The sequence below is a fragment of the Thalassophryne amazonica genome, chromosome 10 (assembly GCF_902500255.1).
Source record: "Thalassophryne amazonica chromosome 10, fThaAma1.1, whole genome shotgun sequence".
Lineage (NCBI taxonomy): Eukaryota > Metazoa > Chordata > Actinopteri > Batrachoidiformes > Batrachoididae > Thalassophryne > Thalassophryne amazonica.
Window position 1 is genome coordinate 42,659,993 of NC_047112.1, and position 15,826 is coordinate 42,675,818.

Consider the following 15,826-nt stretch of genomic DNA (forward strand, 5'->3'; position numbering starts at 1 on the left):
GGGTAGGAAATGCGGCCTTGCCTTAAGTGAAGGAGTTGAAGTACCTCGAGGTCTTGTTCACAAGTGAGGGGACACTGGAGCGTGAGATTGGCTGGAGAATCGGTGCAGCAGGGGTGGTATTGCATTCGCTCTACCGTACTGTTGTGACAAAAAGGTAGCTGAGCCAAAAGGCACAGCTCTCGATCTACTAGTCAGTCTTTGTTCCTACTCTCACCTATGGTCATGAGGGTTTGGTCATGACCGAAAGAACTATATCGCAGGTGCAAGCGGCCAAAAATGGGCTTCCTCAGGACTTGGTGGAGAGATTATATCTCCACACTGGCCTGGGAATGCCTCAGGATCCCCCAGTCAGAGGTGGTCAATTTGGCACGGGAAAGGGAAGTCTGGGGTCCCCTGTTGGAGCTGTTGCCCCCGCAACCCGAACCCGAACCCTTGCATGTTCTGCTCCTGAATGGTCTTTTCTACCGTTTTTTAACTTGGCACACACAATTTTATTCTTGTGATTTTGCCAAAAAATGCCTTCATGTCACCTGGTGGTGAGTTGGATTCGCTGGGAGGGGAGGAAGCCGATCAGACCTGGCAGGCCCAAACGTATCGTGAGGGTCTGCTGGGAACGACTGGCGGAACCCTCTGTCAGGGAGGTCTTCAACTCCCACCTCCGGGAGAGCTTCTCCCAGATCCCCGGGGAGGTTGGAGACATGGAGTCCGAGTGGACCATGTTCTCCACCTCCATTGCTGATGCGGCCGCTCGTAGCTGTGGTCGCAAGGTCTCTGGTGCCTGTCGCGGCGGCAATCCCTGAACCCGGTGGTGGACACCGGAAGTAAGGGATGCCGTCAAGCTGAAGAAGGAGTCCTACTTATCTTTGTTGGTAGGTGGGACCCCAGAGGTACCGGCAGGCCAAGCGTGCCGCAGCCCGTGCGGTCGCAGAGGCAAAAACTCGGGTCTGGGAGGAGTTCGGGGAGGCTATGGAAGAGGACTATCGGTCGGCCTCGAAGAGATTCTGGTAAACCGTCCGACGCCTCAGGAGGCGGAAGCAGCTCTCCACCGGCACTGTTTACGGTGCGGGTGGGGAGCTGTTGACTCTGACTGGGGATGTTGTTGGGCGGTGGAAGGAGTACTTCGAGAATCTCCTCAATCCCATCGTCACATCTTCCAAAGAGGAGGCAGAGACTGGGGACCCAGAGGCGGACTCATCCATTACCCAGGCAGAAGTCACCGAGGTGGTTGGAAAGCTCCTCAGTGGCAAGGCTCCTGGGGTGGATGAAATCCGTCCTGAGTACCTTAAGTCTCTGGATGTTGTGGGACTGTCTTGGCTGACACGCCTCTGCAACATCGCGTGGCGATCAGGGACAGTGTCTCTGGATAGGCAGACCGGGGTGGTGGTCCCTCTGTTTAAGAAGGGGGACCAGAGGGTGTGTTCCAACTATAGGGGGATCACACTCCTCAGCCTCCCCCGTAAGGTCTATTCCAGAGTCCTGGAGAGGAGAATTCGACCGATGGTTGAACCTCGGATTCAGGAGGAGCAGTGTGGTTTTCGTCCTGGTCGCAGCACACTGGACCAGCTCTTGAGGGTTCATGGGAGTTTGCCCAACCAGTCCACATGTGTTTTGTGGATCTGGAGAAGGCGTTCGACCGTGTCCCTCGGGGAACCCTGTGGGGAGTGCTCCGGGAGTACGGGGTCCGGGGTCCTTTGCTAAGGGCTATCCGGTCCCTGTACAACCGCAGCAGGAGCTTGGTTCGCATTGCCGGTAGTAAGTCAAACCTGTTTCCAGTGCACGTTGGCCTCCTGCCAGGGCTGCCCTTTGTCACTGGTTCTGTTCATTATTTTTATGGACAGAATTTCTAGGCGCAGCCAGGGTGTAGAGGGGGTCTGGTTTGGGAACCACAGAATCTCGTCTCTGCTGTTTGCAGACAATGTGGTTCTGTTGGCTTCGTCAAATCAGGAACTTCAGCGTGCACTGGGGTGGTTTGCAGCCGAGTGTGAGGCGTCCGGGATGAAAATCAGCACCTCCAAATCCGAGGCCATGGTTCTCGACCGGAAAAAGGTGCTTTGCCCTCTTCAGGTCGGTGGAGTGTCCTTGCCTCAAGTGGAGGAGTTTAAGTATCTTGGGGTCTTATTCACGAGTGAGGGACGGCTGGAGCGTGAGATCGATAGACGGATCGGTGCAGAGTCTGCAGTGATGTGGTCGCTGTATCGGACCATCGTGGTGAAGAGAGAGCTGAGTAGGGGGGCAAAGCTCTCGATTTACCGATTGATCTACGTTCCGATCCTCACCTATGGTCATGAGATTTGGCTCATGACCGAAAGAACGAGATCGCGGGTACAAGCGGCCGAGATGAGTTTCCTCCGCAGGGTGGCACTCCCTTAGAGATAGGGTGAGGAGCTCGGTCACTCGGGAGAAGCTCGGAGTCGAGCCGCGGCTCCTCCACGTCGAAAGGAGTCAGTTGATGTGGCTCGGGCATCTTTTCCGGATGCCCCCTGGACGCCTCGCTGGAGAGGTGTTCCGGGCACGTCCCATTGGGAGGAGGCCCCGGGGAAGACCCAGGACACGCTGGAAGGATTACATCTCTCGGCTGGCTTGGGAGCGCCTTGGCGTTCCCCCGGAGGAGCTGGGGGAGGTGTGTGTGGATCGGGAGGTCTGGGCGGCTTTGCTTGAGCTGCTGCCCCCGCGACCCGACTCCGGATAAAGCGGAAGAAAATGGATGGATGGATGGATGGATGGATGGATGCCTTCATGTGCAACTATAAACTGCGCAAATCACCAGTTCAAAAGCTGTGGATGAACATTTCATCTATGAGTATGACTGAAATGGAAAGTAATGAACAATAATTTGAAAAGTTCCATTCGATGATGATGATGATAATACATTCTCCCAAGTTGAGAGGGTTATCTAGAGGTAGTGTAGCGCGTGTGATGGACTTCTGCTGTGCCCTGATGTTGATTTGTTGTCCATACTTCACAAGATGTGTTTACACTATGAGTGCTGAGCTCCTGACAACAGAATTCTGCTGAAACCGACCTCTCGTGTGAGTTACGGACTGCGAGCAAGATTCACAACTACAAAACATCGAATCCCTTATTCCAGCATATAGGCATAGAGAATAATAATAATAAGTGGCTTGTGTGTAGCCACATACTGAGTTTTATGTTGGATGAACAACAGTTGTATATAAAAGTTTGGGCACCCCTTATATTTTCCATGATTTTCCTTTATAAATCATAGGTTGTTTGGATTAGCAATTTTAGTTAAATATATCATATAGCAGACCAACACAGTGATATTCGAGAAGTGAAATGAAGTTTATAAGATTTACAGAAAGTGTGCAATAATTCTTTAAACAAAATTAGGCAGGTGCATAAATTTGGGCACGCCAACAGAAAAAATACATCAATAGATCCTCCTTTTGTAGAAATGACAGCCTCTGAATGCTTCATAGAGCTTCCAATGAGAGTATGGGTTCTGGTTGATGGAATTTTGGACCAATATTCTTTACAAAACATCTCAGGTTTGTTGGTTTCCAAGCATGGACAGCCCGCTTAAAATCACAACAGATTTTCAATAATATTCAGGTCTGGAGACTGAGATGGCCATTCCAGAACATTATACTTGTTCATGAATGCCTTAGTAGATTTTGAGCAGTGTTTATGGTCGTTGTTTTGTTCAAAGATCCAGCCCCGGCGCAACTTCAGCTTTGTCACTGATTCATGAACATTGTTCTCATGAATCTGCTGATATTGACTGGAATCCATGTGACCTGCACTGGCCACACAGCCCCACAGCATGATGGAACCACCTCCAAATTTTACTGTAGGTAGCAAGTGTTTTTCTTGGAATGCTGTGTTCTTTTTCAGCCATGCATACCGCCCCTTGTTATGTCCAAATAACTCAATTTTAGTTTCATCAGTCCACAGCACCTTATTCCAAAATGAAGCTGGCTTGTCCAAATGTGCTTTAGCATACCTCAAGCGACTCTGTGGCGTGTACGCAGAAAAGGCTTCCTCTGCATTACAGCATCATATAGCATCTCTTAGAGCAAAGTATGCTGTATAGTTGAACAATGCACAGAGACAGTATCTGCAGCAAGATCATGTTGTAGGTCTTTGGAGCAGGTCTGTGGGTTGACTATGACTGTTCTCACCATCCTTCACTACAGCTTATCTGAGATTTTTCTTGGCCTGCCACTTCGGGCCTTAACTAGTACTATGCTTGCAGTCTTCCATTTCCTCACTATGTTCCTCACAATGGAAACTGACAACTGGAATCTCTGAGATAGTTTTTTGTATACATATATATATATATATATATAAGTTAATGGAATATTCCATAGATTTTAACGAGAAATAAAGCGCATGGTTTATTTATTTGTTTTATTTATTATTTATTTATTTTTATTAAGTGAACTGGATGGATGGATGGATGGATGGATGCCTTCATGTGCAACTATAAACTGCGCAAATCACCAGTTCAAAAGCTGTGGATGAACATTTCATCTATGAGTATGATTGAAATGGAAAGTAATGAACAATAATTTGAAAAGTTCCATTCGATGATGATGATGATAATACATTCTCCCAAGTTGAGAGGGTTATCTAGAGGTAGTGTAGCGCGTGTGATGGACTTCTGCTGTGCCCTGATGTTGATTTGTTGTCCATACTTCACAAGATGTGTTTACACTATGAGTGCTGAGCTCCTGACAACAGAATTCTGCTGAAACCGACCTCTCGTGTGAGTTACGGACTGCGAAATGGAGCAAGATTCACAACTGCAAAACATTGAATCCCTTATTCCAGCATATAGGCATAGAGAATAATAATAATAAGTGGCTTGTGTGTAGCCACATACTGAGTTTTATGTTGGATGAACAACAGTTGTATATAAAAGTTTGGGCACCCCTTATATTTTCCATGATTTTCCTTTATAAATCATAGGTTGTTTGGATTAGCAATTTTAGTTAAATATATCATATAGCAGACCAACACAGTGATATTCGAGAAGTGAAATGAAGTTTATAAGATTTACAGAAAGTGTGCAATAATTCTTTAAACAAAATTAGGCAGGTGCATAAATTTGGGCACGCCAACAGAAAAAATACATCAATAGATCCTCCTTTTGTAGAAATGACAGCCTCTGAATGCTTCATAGAGCTTCCAATGAGAGTATGGGTTCTGGTTGATGGAATTTTGGACCAATATTCTTTACAAAACATCTCAGGTTTGTTGGTTTCCAAGCATGGACAGCCCGCTTAAAATCACCACAGATTTTCAATAATATTCAGGTCTGGAGACTGAGATGGCCATTCCAGAACATTATACTTGTTCATGAATGCCTTAGTAGATTTTGAGCAGTGTTTATGGTCGTTGTCTTGTCAAATCTGGTCCCCACTCCAACACAGTAGGTGGCGGTAAAAGCACCTGAACGCTGGTTGACATTCGCCCGTCGACTGCCTGCGTGACGTCACTCACCCGGAAAAGCCCCACGTCGGCATAAACAAAGAAGAAAGTAGCTTGTAATGTTCCAAAATGTTCCGGTTTGTGGTTTTGTTGTCGATAATCCCGGTCTGCGAGGCAGTGTGTCCTTGTGAAAGTCAGGAGCTGTGCCAACACATCCGTGAGCAGAGAAACTCTGAGGTAAAGTTCAACTAAAAGTCCCCATTATGACGTCACACTTGTCATCGTGCTGTCTGGAGACATTAAATGTTATATGTTTGTTTAGCGCAGTATGAGAAATTAGAACAAAAAATACTAATATATTTTGCTATAGAACTTGACCACAGACCAGTGCCAGATGTTGCATTTGAGGTCCCCTGGGACATCCTTTTTTTAAAAAATATTCTAAAGTGACTTTCAGAGGGACACACTGGGATTATTGACAACAAAACCACATTTTTGAATGCTACAAGCTAGTACGACTGTTTTTCTTCATTGTAAACTCCACAACATGGATGTAAATGTTATGGTCGATGTGTTACACTAAAGGGTGCACTTACATATTCACACCATCATTTTGGCTTTTAGATTTTTGTTTTAAATCATATCAAGATTACTTATCACTCTTAGTTTAAAGGGGCACCATTTTAAAATTTTAATCTAAAAGAGTGATTGTTTTGTTTTTTGATGTCATAAAAATTTCAAAAATGTATAGCTCAAGGGTGCAAAACGTTTTAACATCAGTGCGTGTGTGTTAAAAAAAAAAAAAAAAAAAAATATATATATATATATATATATATATATATATATATATATATATATATATATATGTATATGTGTATATATATATATATATATATATATATATGTATATATATATATATATATATATATATATATAAAATAGCCAAATGGCCTGAGTGTGCGTGCGTGGGTGCATGTGTATGCCTTCGATAATGGAGAAACTGGGGAGAGCTGACTTTTGCTATTTAGTATGTTTATGTATTTTGGGTCAAGGATGAACACTACAAAAACTGAAAGTTGATAGGACTAATATTTTTGGAGAAATTAGCAATTTAACTAACCAGTAAACAATGGATGTTGTGCTACAATGCACAATGGGAGTTCAGCATTTTAAATGTTACTGTGGTTCATGTTAATTTAACAGTGTTGTTAGTGTTATTGATTTATTGTCTTTTTGCATTTCAGTTGGGTTATTCAGTTTCGTTAAGTGTCATGTTGCCGTTGCCATGAGTGAGTTAAATGTCATGCTGCTGACACCATGTGTGAAAAGTGTAGTGTGTTTGGTGTCTTCTGCCACCATCTCCGTTTGTGCCTAAAAATAGATGCACCTGCTTATGGCACAATGTGACAAAAAGACAAAACGCTCTCCGTGTGTGCATGTGTATAAATAACTTTGATCAGGGATAAACTGTGGAGAGCTGACATTTGCCTTTTGGTATGCTTATGTATTTGGGTCAAGGATGATTGCTGCAAAAATGGAATGTTGATAGGACTTATATTTTTGGAGAAACTATGGATATTAGCTAACATTGCTAATTACATTCTGGGCTAACACGCCATTCCAGCAGAGGGTGGTAAATCATCTTTATATTAAAAGTGTGCGTGTGTGATTTTATTTAGTAAGTTCGATGTAAGTACATAATATAATTGCAAACACGCAAAAAATACATGTATGACACAAGAAAGTGAAAACACTTATTCTCATTGGGGTCCATTTAAAAATCAAATGACAAAATAGAAGTAATAATAAAATGACAATATTAATAATAATAATGCTACATTTTCCATGTAATGTGGTGTTGCATCAGGAAGGGCATTCAGTGTAAAACTGCCAATTCAACATGCAGATCAACCTTGAATCTGCTGTGGTGACGGCGAGTGTAAACAAAGGAACAGCTGATGGTCCTTACTAGTTGAGTTAATCACCAGAAGTTTACTGGAAGTCAACATTGATTTTTCAGAGCCAAGTTTAATCATTTGAACTAGTAGATATGTTTCTTAGTGATATATATTTCATGGTGTAACTGGCGACCACAGCGCTGATTTTCTTGATGTTGGGTCTTTGTCACACAAATGACATGAGACGTAAGAATTGCAAAATGTTAATCCAGTTCCTAAACATTTTAAACAACCTGTCTTGAAATGTTTTGAAAATGGCCTTCTTGGTTGAGTGCTCAACCTACCTACAGTCAAAGCCTCAGTGCAGCAGTTATAAATTAGTTCAGTGTGTTTGGAAAAGACTGATGTGATTTATTGGAAACATGCTTTTTTTTGAGTGATTTGTTCCAAATGTGCTTTGCCTTGTAGAATTGTCTGCTATGAAAAGTGTAATTGGATTTTACATTGAAGCACTTAATAATGATGAATGTGTTTGTGATGTCTCAAAATATTTAAAGGTATTTGTGTTTGATGTGGGTGGAAAAACATGGAAGTCCTATAACTGGAGCATGGTGACCACAGTAGCAGCATTTGGAAAATATGATCCTGAACTCATGTGTTATGCCCATTCCAAAGGAGCACGGGTGGTCCTGAAAGGTAGGGCTTTTTCTTATTCGGGTGATTCTTAGACTACGGGCACTTATTATGTCCTTTGATCATATTGTATGAAAAACAGAAAAAAGGGGAAATTTCACACTTTTATAGTTATCTTTACAATGAAAGTGTTTTAAGAAATTTGTTCTAGTAGTCTATGATGACTTTTTCACCTTTTTTCAGCATCATTATATGCAAATATTGCCGTTTTGTGCTTGTCCCACACCCAGACTTTTGATCTTCAATGGTAAAAATGAATGGTAAAAAAATGTTTTTCTAATGTTTTAAAATATCAGTAAAATAATCAAAACATAATTGGGGTATTCAGTGTCATACAACTGTTGTGTTTTTTTTAAACAAAATGTAGTTGTCCCACACTATTGCCGTAATTTCCACCACAACACTGTAATGTCCCTTTAAACAGTTTGTATGAAAGATTGTTTGGGTAGTTTCTATGGAGATAAACAGTGACATCAGAGCACATGTATATAGCACCAAATCACAACAAACAGTTGCCCCAAGGCGCTTTATATTGTAAGGCAATGGTGTGGTGGAAATTACATTTCCGTAGTTAAAGAATCACCCATTCATGAAGAGAAAAATTTACCACACTGTGGAACAACGTGACCAAGTCCATTTTTATTGACTAGTAATTTTACGGAAGTCAAGAACCAAATCAAAGTGACTTTACACTTTATAGGTTTGCCAAAGAGGGTGTCATTCATGTTCATTGGATTTTTTTTTCCTAACTTGTCAATTAAATAATGAGTAATAATAACAAATGTTACTTTTGGACCACGTAGAAAGTGATGTAATTCTGACACTGTTCACCCAATTTGGATGCAAGTACCATCAGATTAAAGCTTTATTCTAATATGATATGACAGATGGATAAAATAACAAAAATCATGTCCAAATGTATGCAAACCTAACTTTGTATTGATCTGTTGTTTCTATTGTTGAATACAGGTGATGTTCCCCTCTCCAACATTGTGGACAAAGACAACAGGACAGCATGGATATTGGAGAAGGTTGAATTGGTAAAGAGTCAGTTTATGGATGGAATCAACCTTGACATTGAACAAGAAGTGAAAGAGGGCTCACCGGAGTACCACGCTTTGACAGACTTGGTCCGAGAGACTACTGATGCCTTCCACTGGGCGATGCCGGGTTCTCAGGTGAAGGCTGTGTTTTTACAACATGGTCTAATAAGAATATAGAGCTGGTAGGCTTGTGGTTGAGGAGACTGGTTGCTAACACGTAGGTCTGTGTACAGTGTAATGTAACCAGAGTCAGACTGGTTTCCAGGGGGAGGTAGTAGACTCTCATCCACTTCATGCTATGGAATTTGAAGATTGGCACCAGCGCCAACAGGCCTCAGGGCCTATATTGGACTTACTTCTTCGAATGAGAACATGAAGCTTGGTAGTTGACCTTATTAATGATGTACCATGGTCATCGTAATGATTTTGAACAGGAGTGAACGATAAACATGCATCACACACAAAAAAAGTGATAATGTAAAACATGGTGTTGTTATAGTGCATAAAAACAAAGCATTTCAGTTGCTTTTTATTATAGACTTTTTAAAGTGCAGTTAATCATAGTGATCACAGAGTTTGCATAATACTGGTGAAAATTGCATTGGATCTATTTATTGCAATGTCAGGCTCAAATGAATTTGTGTATATAATTTAGTAGTTGTTAAAATAAGAACTGCCATATTAACTAAGTTTGAGTTACATCTCTGCCACATCTTTTATAATTTCTACATTTGTGATTCATGCTTTCTCAACCACTGGGATTTAACCTTTTACGACCTCTGATATTTTTAAGCACTTCCCTCTCAAATGTGATACCCAAAATAAATTGTTATGACAACTGAACATGTGATAAATGAGTCAATCCCTTTAACTGGTTAAAATTATAAGAAAATGAATTGGATTCAAGTTTAGACATTTTCTAAAATGAGGATTAAAAGACAAAAAATAAAAAAAAATGAAATAAAAATAGGATTTGATTTCAGGTTTTATAGTACCAGTCAAACATTCGGGAAATTGCGTAAAAACTTTTTTTTTTTTTTTTTGTGGTTGTTTCAGGAATAAAATAAAATGCGGTGATGTTGCTAAATGTGTAAACTCTAAACTCTCATTGCAGAAACACTGGGAAGTATTGGATGTGTCTATATATATATATATATATATATATATATATATATATATATATATATATATATATATATATATATATATATATATATATATGCCATATCAGGATGCTGATTAGACACCATGATTAGTGCACAGGTGTGCCTTAGACTGCCCACAATAAAAGGCCACTCTGAAAGGTGCAGTTTTATCACACAGCACAATGCCACAGATGTCACAAGATTTGAGGGAACATGCAGTTGGCATGCTGACAGCAGGAATGTCAACCAGAGCTGTTGCTCGTGTATTGAATGTTCATGTCTCTACCATAAGCCATCTCCAAAGTCGTTTCAGAGAATTTGGCAGTACATCCAACCAGCCTCACAACCGCAGACCACGTGTAACCACACCAGCCCAGGACCTCCACATCCAGCATGTTTACCTCCAAGATCGTCTGAGACCAGCCACTCGGACAGCTGCTGAAACAATCAGTTTGCATAACCAAAGAATTTCTGCACAAACTGTCAGAAACCGTCTCAGGGAAGCTCATCTGCATGCTCGTCGTCCTCATCGGGGTCTCGACCTGACTCCAGTTCGTCGTCGTAACCGACTTGAGTGGGCAAATGCTCACATTCGCTGGCGTTTGGCACGTTGGAGAGGTGTTCTCTTCACGGATGATGCGAAGGAGATGTGTTGCACTGCATGAGGCAAATGGTGGTCACACCAGATACTGACTGGTATCCCCCCCAATAAAACAAAACTGCACCTTTCAGAGTGGCCTTTTATTGTGGGCAGTCTAAGGCACACCTGTGCACTAATCATGGTGTCTAATCAGCATCCTGATATGGCACACCTGTGAGGTGGGATGGATTATCTCAGCAACGGAGAAGTGCTCACTATCACAGATTTAGACTGGTTTGTGAACAATATTTGAGGGAAATGGTGATATTGTGTATGTGGAAAAACTTTTAGATCTTTGAGTTCATCTCATACAAAATGGGAGCAAAACCAAAAGTGTTGCGTTTATATTTTTGTTGAGTATATATAAAATCATTTTGATAAATGGTGAAGTAAAATGTCAGATGACAAATGCTGCTTCCAGGGTGCTGAGCCTATCCTGGGCTGCACAGGTTTTAAGAGGTCAATGTTAAATGAAACAACTGCAACATAAATATAAATTTGGGACTTGGTTATTGCTATTGAGTTCTTTTTACATTTTTGTTTCTTTGTGAAAGTTGGTTGTATGGATGAAAGATTGTTTTCCTTAGTGCTGTAAAATGAGTCCCTTATGAACATGAACCTTTTTGTGGCTCTCAGGTTTCTTTTGATGTTGCCTGGTCACCTAAATGCATCGATGGTCGCTGCTATGATTACGGTGCCATTGCTGAAGCCAGTGACCTGCTGTTTGTGATGTCCTACGATGAGCAGAGCCAGATCACAGGGGATTGTATTGCAGTGGCAAATGCTCCACTCTTTCAAACACTTAATGGTTTGTTGTGTGCTTGTGTGGTATTTAATTAACAGTAATTTACTTTTAATATTGTCCTCTGTTGTCTTTGAAGGTTATAAGGAATATTTGGACTTAAACATTAGTCCAAAGAAGCTTGTGATGGGAGTGCCATGGTATGGCTATGATTACACCTGCCTCAACATGTCCAAGGTACAGTTGTTTTATTTATTTATTTTTACAAGACTTTGAACTGGTTCAGGGAACGAAAAAAAAAAAACTTTTGTATTGTTTTAATGTTGTGGAAAATAAGTTTTATTTGAAATAATGGTGGTAACAGGTTGCAGTTTTTGTTCTTTTAGCACAAATATCTTTTGCTTGCAATAACTCTGTACTGAATTCACTTATCTTCCTCAGACAATCATGCATGAGTCTGAAGAGCAGAGAAAAATGTACCAGCAACATAGGCAATTAAAGTAAAATGTAGTGTTTTATTACCGCCGCCAACAATGTTTGTTTGTGAACGACCAAGAGCCCACAATTTTTCTATCATTCTCAAATTTTTACTAAAGATGCCTATCGTGAGGAGCAAGAAGTGATTCAATTTTCTAGGTCAAAGTCAGGAAAAATCTTGGAAAATTAGAGAAAAAAATCCCTATCTTTAACATTGAACGAATTTTCAAAAATTCATAACTCTGTGAAGAAAGATCAAATTTATGGTAACATTTTGTAGGGTGGTATCCTTTATCGACTGACAAAGTTTGATCTGGATCTGATCCAGATTACAGATTTTGTGGCCATTTAAGTTTAACATTGAAAACCCCATTTAATGTATATTTTACATTATATCTTAATCAAATGTGCCCCAATCACACTCATATTTGAACGTGAGGTGCAGACTGGCACTCACTGTTACCTGACAAAGTTGGATCTGGAGCTCATCCGGATTGTGGATTTTGTGGACATTTGAATTTAATATTGAAAAGCCCATTTGGTGTACATTTTGCACTATATGTATCTCAATCAAAAGTGCCTCGGTCCCTCTCATTTTATGCCTGTTTGTCTACCTGCCAGTTATCAGTTGGAAACCAAGTGCCAAAAAGCAAGGACAAATTGTGCATAGCAGAAATAACCAGTGTTCTGTAAAAATGATCTGAAAAAGAATTCAGAAAGTGAAAAAGTTGAAAAAAAAAAAAAAAGCTGACAACACCACAAAAAGACTTCAAGTGCATGAACTAAATACATGCTCTTGACATTTGATCAAATCTAATTTAGTTTATGAAAAAAACACTTCTTAACAGGACCTAGAATGTTTTTTTTTTTTTCCAAGATAAAATTTTGTGGGATTGGAAATTAGTGTTGGCGGAGGTTTGCACTCTACGAGCATGGTGCTCTAGCTCATTTATTTATGTATTTATTGGAACACCAACAAATAAGATGCACACTCACTCATCTTCAACTGCTTACTCCAATTAAGGGTCACAGGGGGCTGGAGCCTATCCCAGTAGTCACAGGGCGTGAGGCGGGGTACACCCTGGACAGGATGCCAGTCTGTCACTGGGCCACATATAGACAAACAAACACATTCACGCCCACATGCACACTTACAGACAATTTAAAGTTTCCAATCTGGCTAACCTGCATGTCTTTGGATGTGGGAGGAAGTCAGAGCACCCTGAGGGAACCCACGCAAACACGGAGAGAACACGCAAACTCCACACAGAAAGGCCACAGGTGGGAATTGATCCCATGACCTTCTTGCTGTGAGGCAATAGTGGCCTATTTTGGCACCACTAAGCCACCGTGCTGCCCATGAAAAATAACACAAACCATGATTTAAAATCCTTCATCATGACAGAAGTACAAAAATCATTGTGATACTTCCAGGAACCCAAAGGGATCTTTGACCCCAGCTGCTGTTTGTGTATCATAAATTCAAAAACCAGTTTGACTCTTAACATTTTTTATTTTTTGTGACAGGAGGGTATATGTTACATAGACAAGGTTCCTTTCCACAGCACCCCCTGCAGTGATGCTGCTGGAAAACAGAAACCTTACAGCTGGATCATGAAGCAAATTAATAGCTCGATTTCTGGCAGGTTGTGGGACATAAAGCAGCAAGCTCCCTACTTTAATTATAAGGTACGCCATCATTACCTTTCAAATCGTACTTAGTGGATAATATGCTAATAAATATACAAATACTCCGTTTTGGTTAAATGTTTAAGTGGATTCCAGTTTTGTGGATTAGGTGCTTCTTTGCCCAGATTTATTTTGCGTGAATTACTCATTAGTATGGTAAATAAAAGTATGGTAAATAAATTAATCTCTACTGTGTATTTGAACCTTACGTCGCCACAAGAAGTCGCCATTATGACTTTTTTTTTTTAAATAATCTATCACTTGTGTCTTTTCTCTACAGGACGAGCAAGAACTGATTCATCAGGTATGGTATGACGACCCTGAGAGCATTTGTGCCAAGGCTGACTTTGTGACTCGTGTAGGTTTGAGAGGCATTGGCATGTGGAATGGAAACATTCTGGACTACGGTGACGTCCCAGTGGCCAAGCAGCAGACTGCAAGAATGTGGGATGCTCTCTTGGGATGCTAACCAGAACATCAGGACTGCAAAAATTCACACCACCCCTGAATGTACTGCTGCCCCCAAACAAAGAAATTGGCTGTAATATAGGAATGAGTCTTAAAAGCACATCTCCTCCAAGATCCGTGGAGGAGATGCACACCACACCACACGAAGATGTGTGTGAAGGAACATAGTTGTCGTCCAGTATTTTAAAAGGGATTTAATCGGAAATTTTTGTGTCAATGCATCATTTGATATTGACTTAGTAAGTGCGCTTCCTCTTATGGATTTCAGGGACACTTCTTGCAATGGTAGCACACCATGTGGAAATGTGCAAGAAAGAAAATATATGTGATCTGACATCTTAGAACACAGATAACAATACTTGTGCATTCCATGTGCATAGATTAACCACTAACATTTGCACTTTAGGTTTTTTGTGGCTTTTATTGCTGTTGTTTTTACTTGCAGTTGCATCTCAGATTTTGTAGTGTGCTAAAAGAAATGAAACACTGTTATTAACGATCTGCACCAGGGGTGGCCAAGTTCGGTCCTCGAGAGCCACCTTCCTGACACTTAGTTGTCTCCCTGCTCCAACACACCTGAATCCAATGAAAGGCTCATTAAAAGTCTGCTAACGAGTCTTTCATTGGATTCAGGTGTGTTGGAGCAGGGAGACAACTAAGAGTGTCAGGAAGGTAGCTCTTGAGGACCGAACTTGGCCACCCCTGATCTGCACAGACCATTTTAATGGATCAATAATGATTACATAACTGCATTCAAAAATTTCTGAAACCTGTTATCATTGAAGTTTTACAGTATAATCTCTTAAACTGTTTTTCTACTGCGCTGTTTAAACTTTAAAAACAGTATGATGAACACATGAAAAGGAAGGAAAGAATGAACATAAGGCATCAAACAGGCCAATACACATAAGTAATTAGACAATAATGGGACAATCTACGAGTATAAAATGGTATACAAATAATGAATGTTTTCGCCTCCTTGAATGGTTTGTTCCAGCTTTCACCTCAAGAAATATTCATACCATTGAAAGAATGTAAAAACATTCATTATTTGTTTTATATAACACTAAAATAGATCGTTGTCATTTGACACAACAACAGAAAAGGGATTTACATTTTGGCGTTCCACTGCTGCTGGAGTCCAAATTGTGACGTGTAGTCCAGTGGTGCTCTGCACTGACTTCAGACTTCCATAAAAAAAGACTTTGTGTAGTTCCTCAGTCCAGCGAAAAATCACATCAGCTTTTCATGTGAACAGCTCTTCATGCATCCAGACGGCTTACAGCAGAGTGGATTGATTGTGTGTGTGTGTGTGTGTGTTACAAGAATTAGTAGCATCAGTTAGCTCAATCAAATTATTGTCATTGTCCCCCGCGCGCGCACACACACACACACGCAACCGGGTCAGCACTTTTGCACACGTGTGCTACCGAAAAAGACTGTGTACATTCTCAGTGCAGTGAAAAAAAAAAAACCACATCAGAAATTATTCCAGCTTTTATTATTTCTTCCTGCTAACAGCCTCCAGACAGCACAGTGATTTGTTTTGTGTGCGTGCGTGCGTGTGTGTGAGAGAGAGAGAGAGAGAGTGAAAGTGTGTGTGAGTGAGTGCATGTTACAAGAATTAGCAGCATCA

The 15,826-nt window shown here is 41.0% G+C and overlaps 1 protein-coding gene across 1 annotated transcript; it reads left to right on the forward strand.

The window, feature by feature from the left end:
• The first annotated feature begins 5,462 nt into the window (after window positions 1-5,462).
• On the forward strand, window positions 5,463-14,695 carry ctbs (chitobiase, di-N-acetyl-). Its single transcript, XM_034179925.1, has 7 exons — window positions 5,463-5,631; window positions 7,851-7,989; window positions 8,956-9,164; window positions 11,451-11,622; window positions 11,696-11,793; window positions 13,561-13,722; window positions 14,003-14,695. Exons 1-7 carry the CDS (start codon window positions 5,524-5,526, stop codon window positions 14,189-14,191), a joined length of 1,077 nt encoding a protein of 358 aa, XP_034035816.1. The 5' UTR covers window positions 5,463-5,523; the 3' UTR covers window positions 14,192-14,695.
• The last annotated feature ends 1,131 nt before the right edge of the window (window positions 14,696-15,826 follow it).

Excerpts from the sequence above, each read along its gene's own strand:
- ctbs (XM_034179925.1), top strand. The coding sequence starts at position 5,524 with ATGTTCCGGTTTGTGGTTTTGTTGTCGATAATCCCGGTCTGCGAGGCA. Across the intron at positions 7,990-8,955 it reads AGCACGGGTGGTCCTGAAAG|GTGATGTTCCCCTCTCCAAC; the intron begins GTAGGGCTTTTT and ends TGTTGAATACAG. Across the intron at positions 13,723-14,002 it reads CTCCCTACTTTAATTATAAG|GACGAGCAAGAACTGATTCA; the intron begins GTACGCCATCAT and ends TTTTCTCTACAG.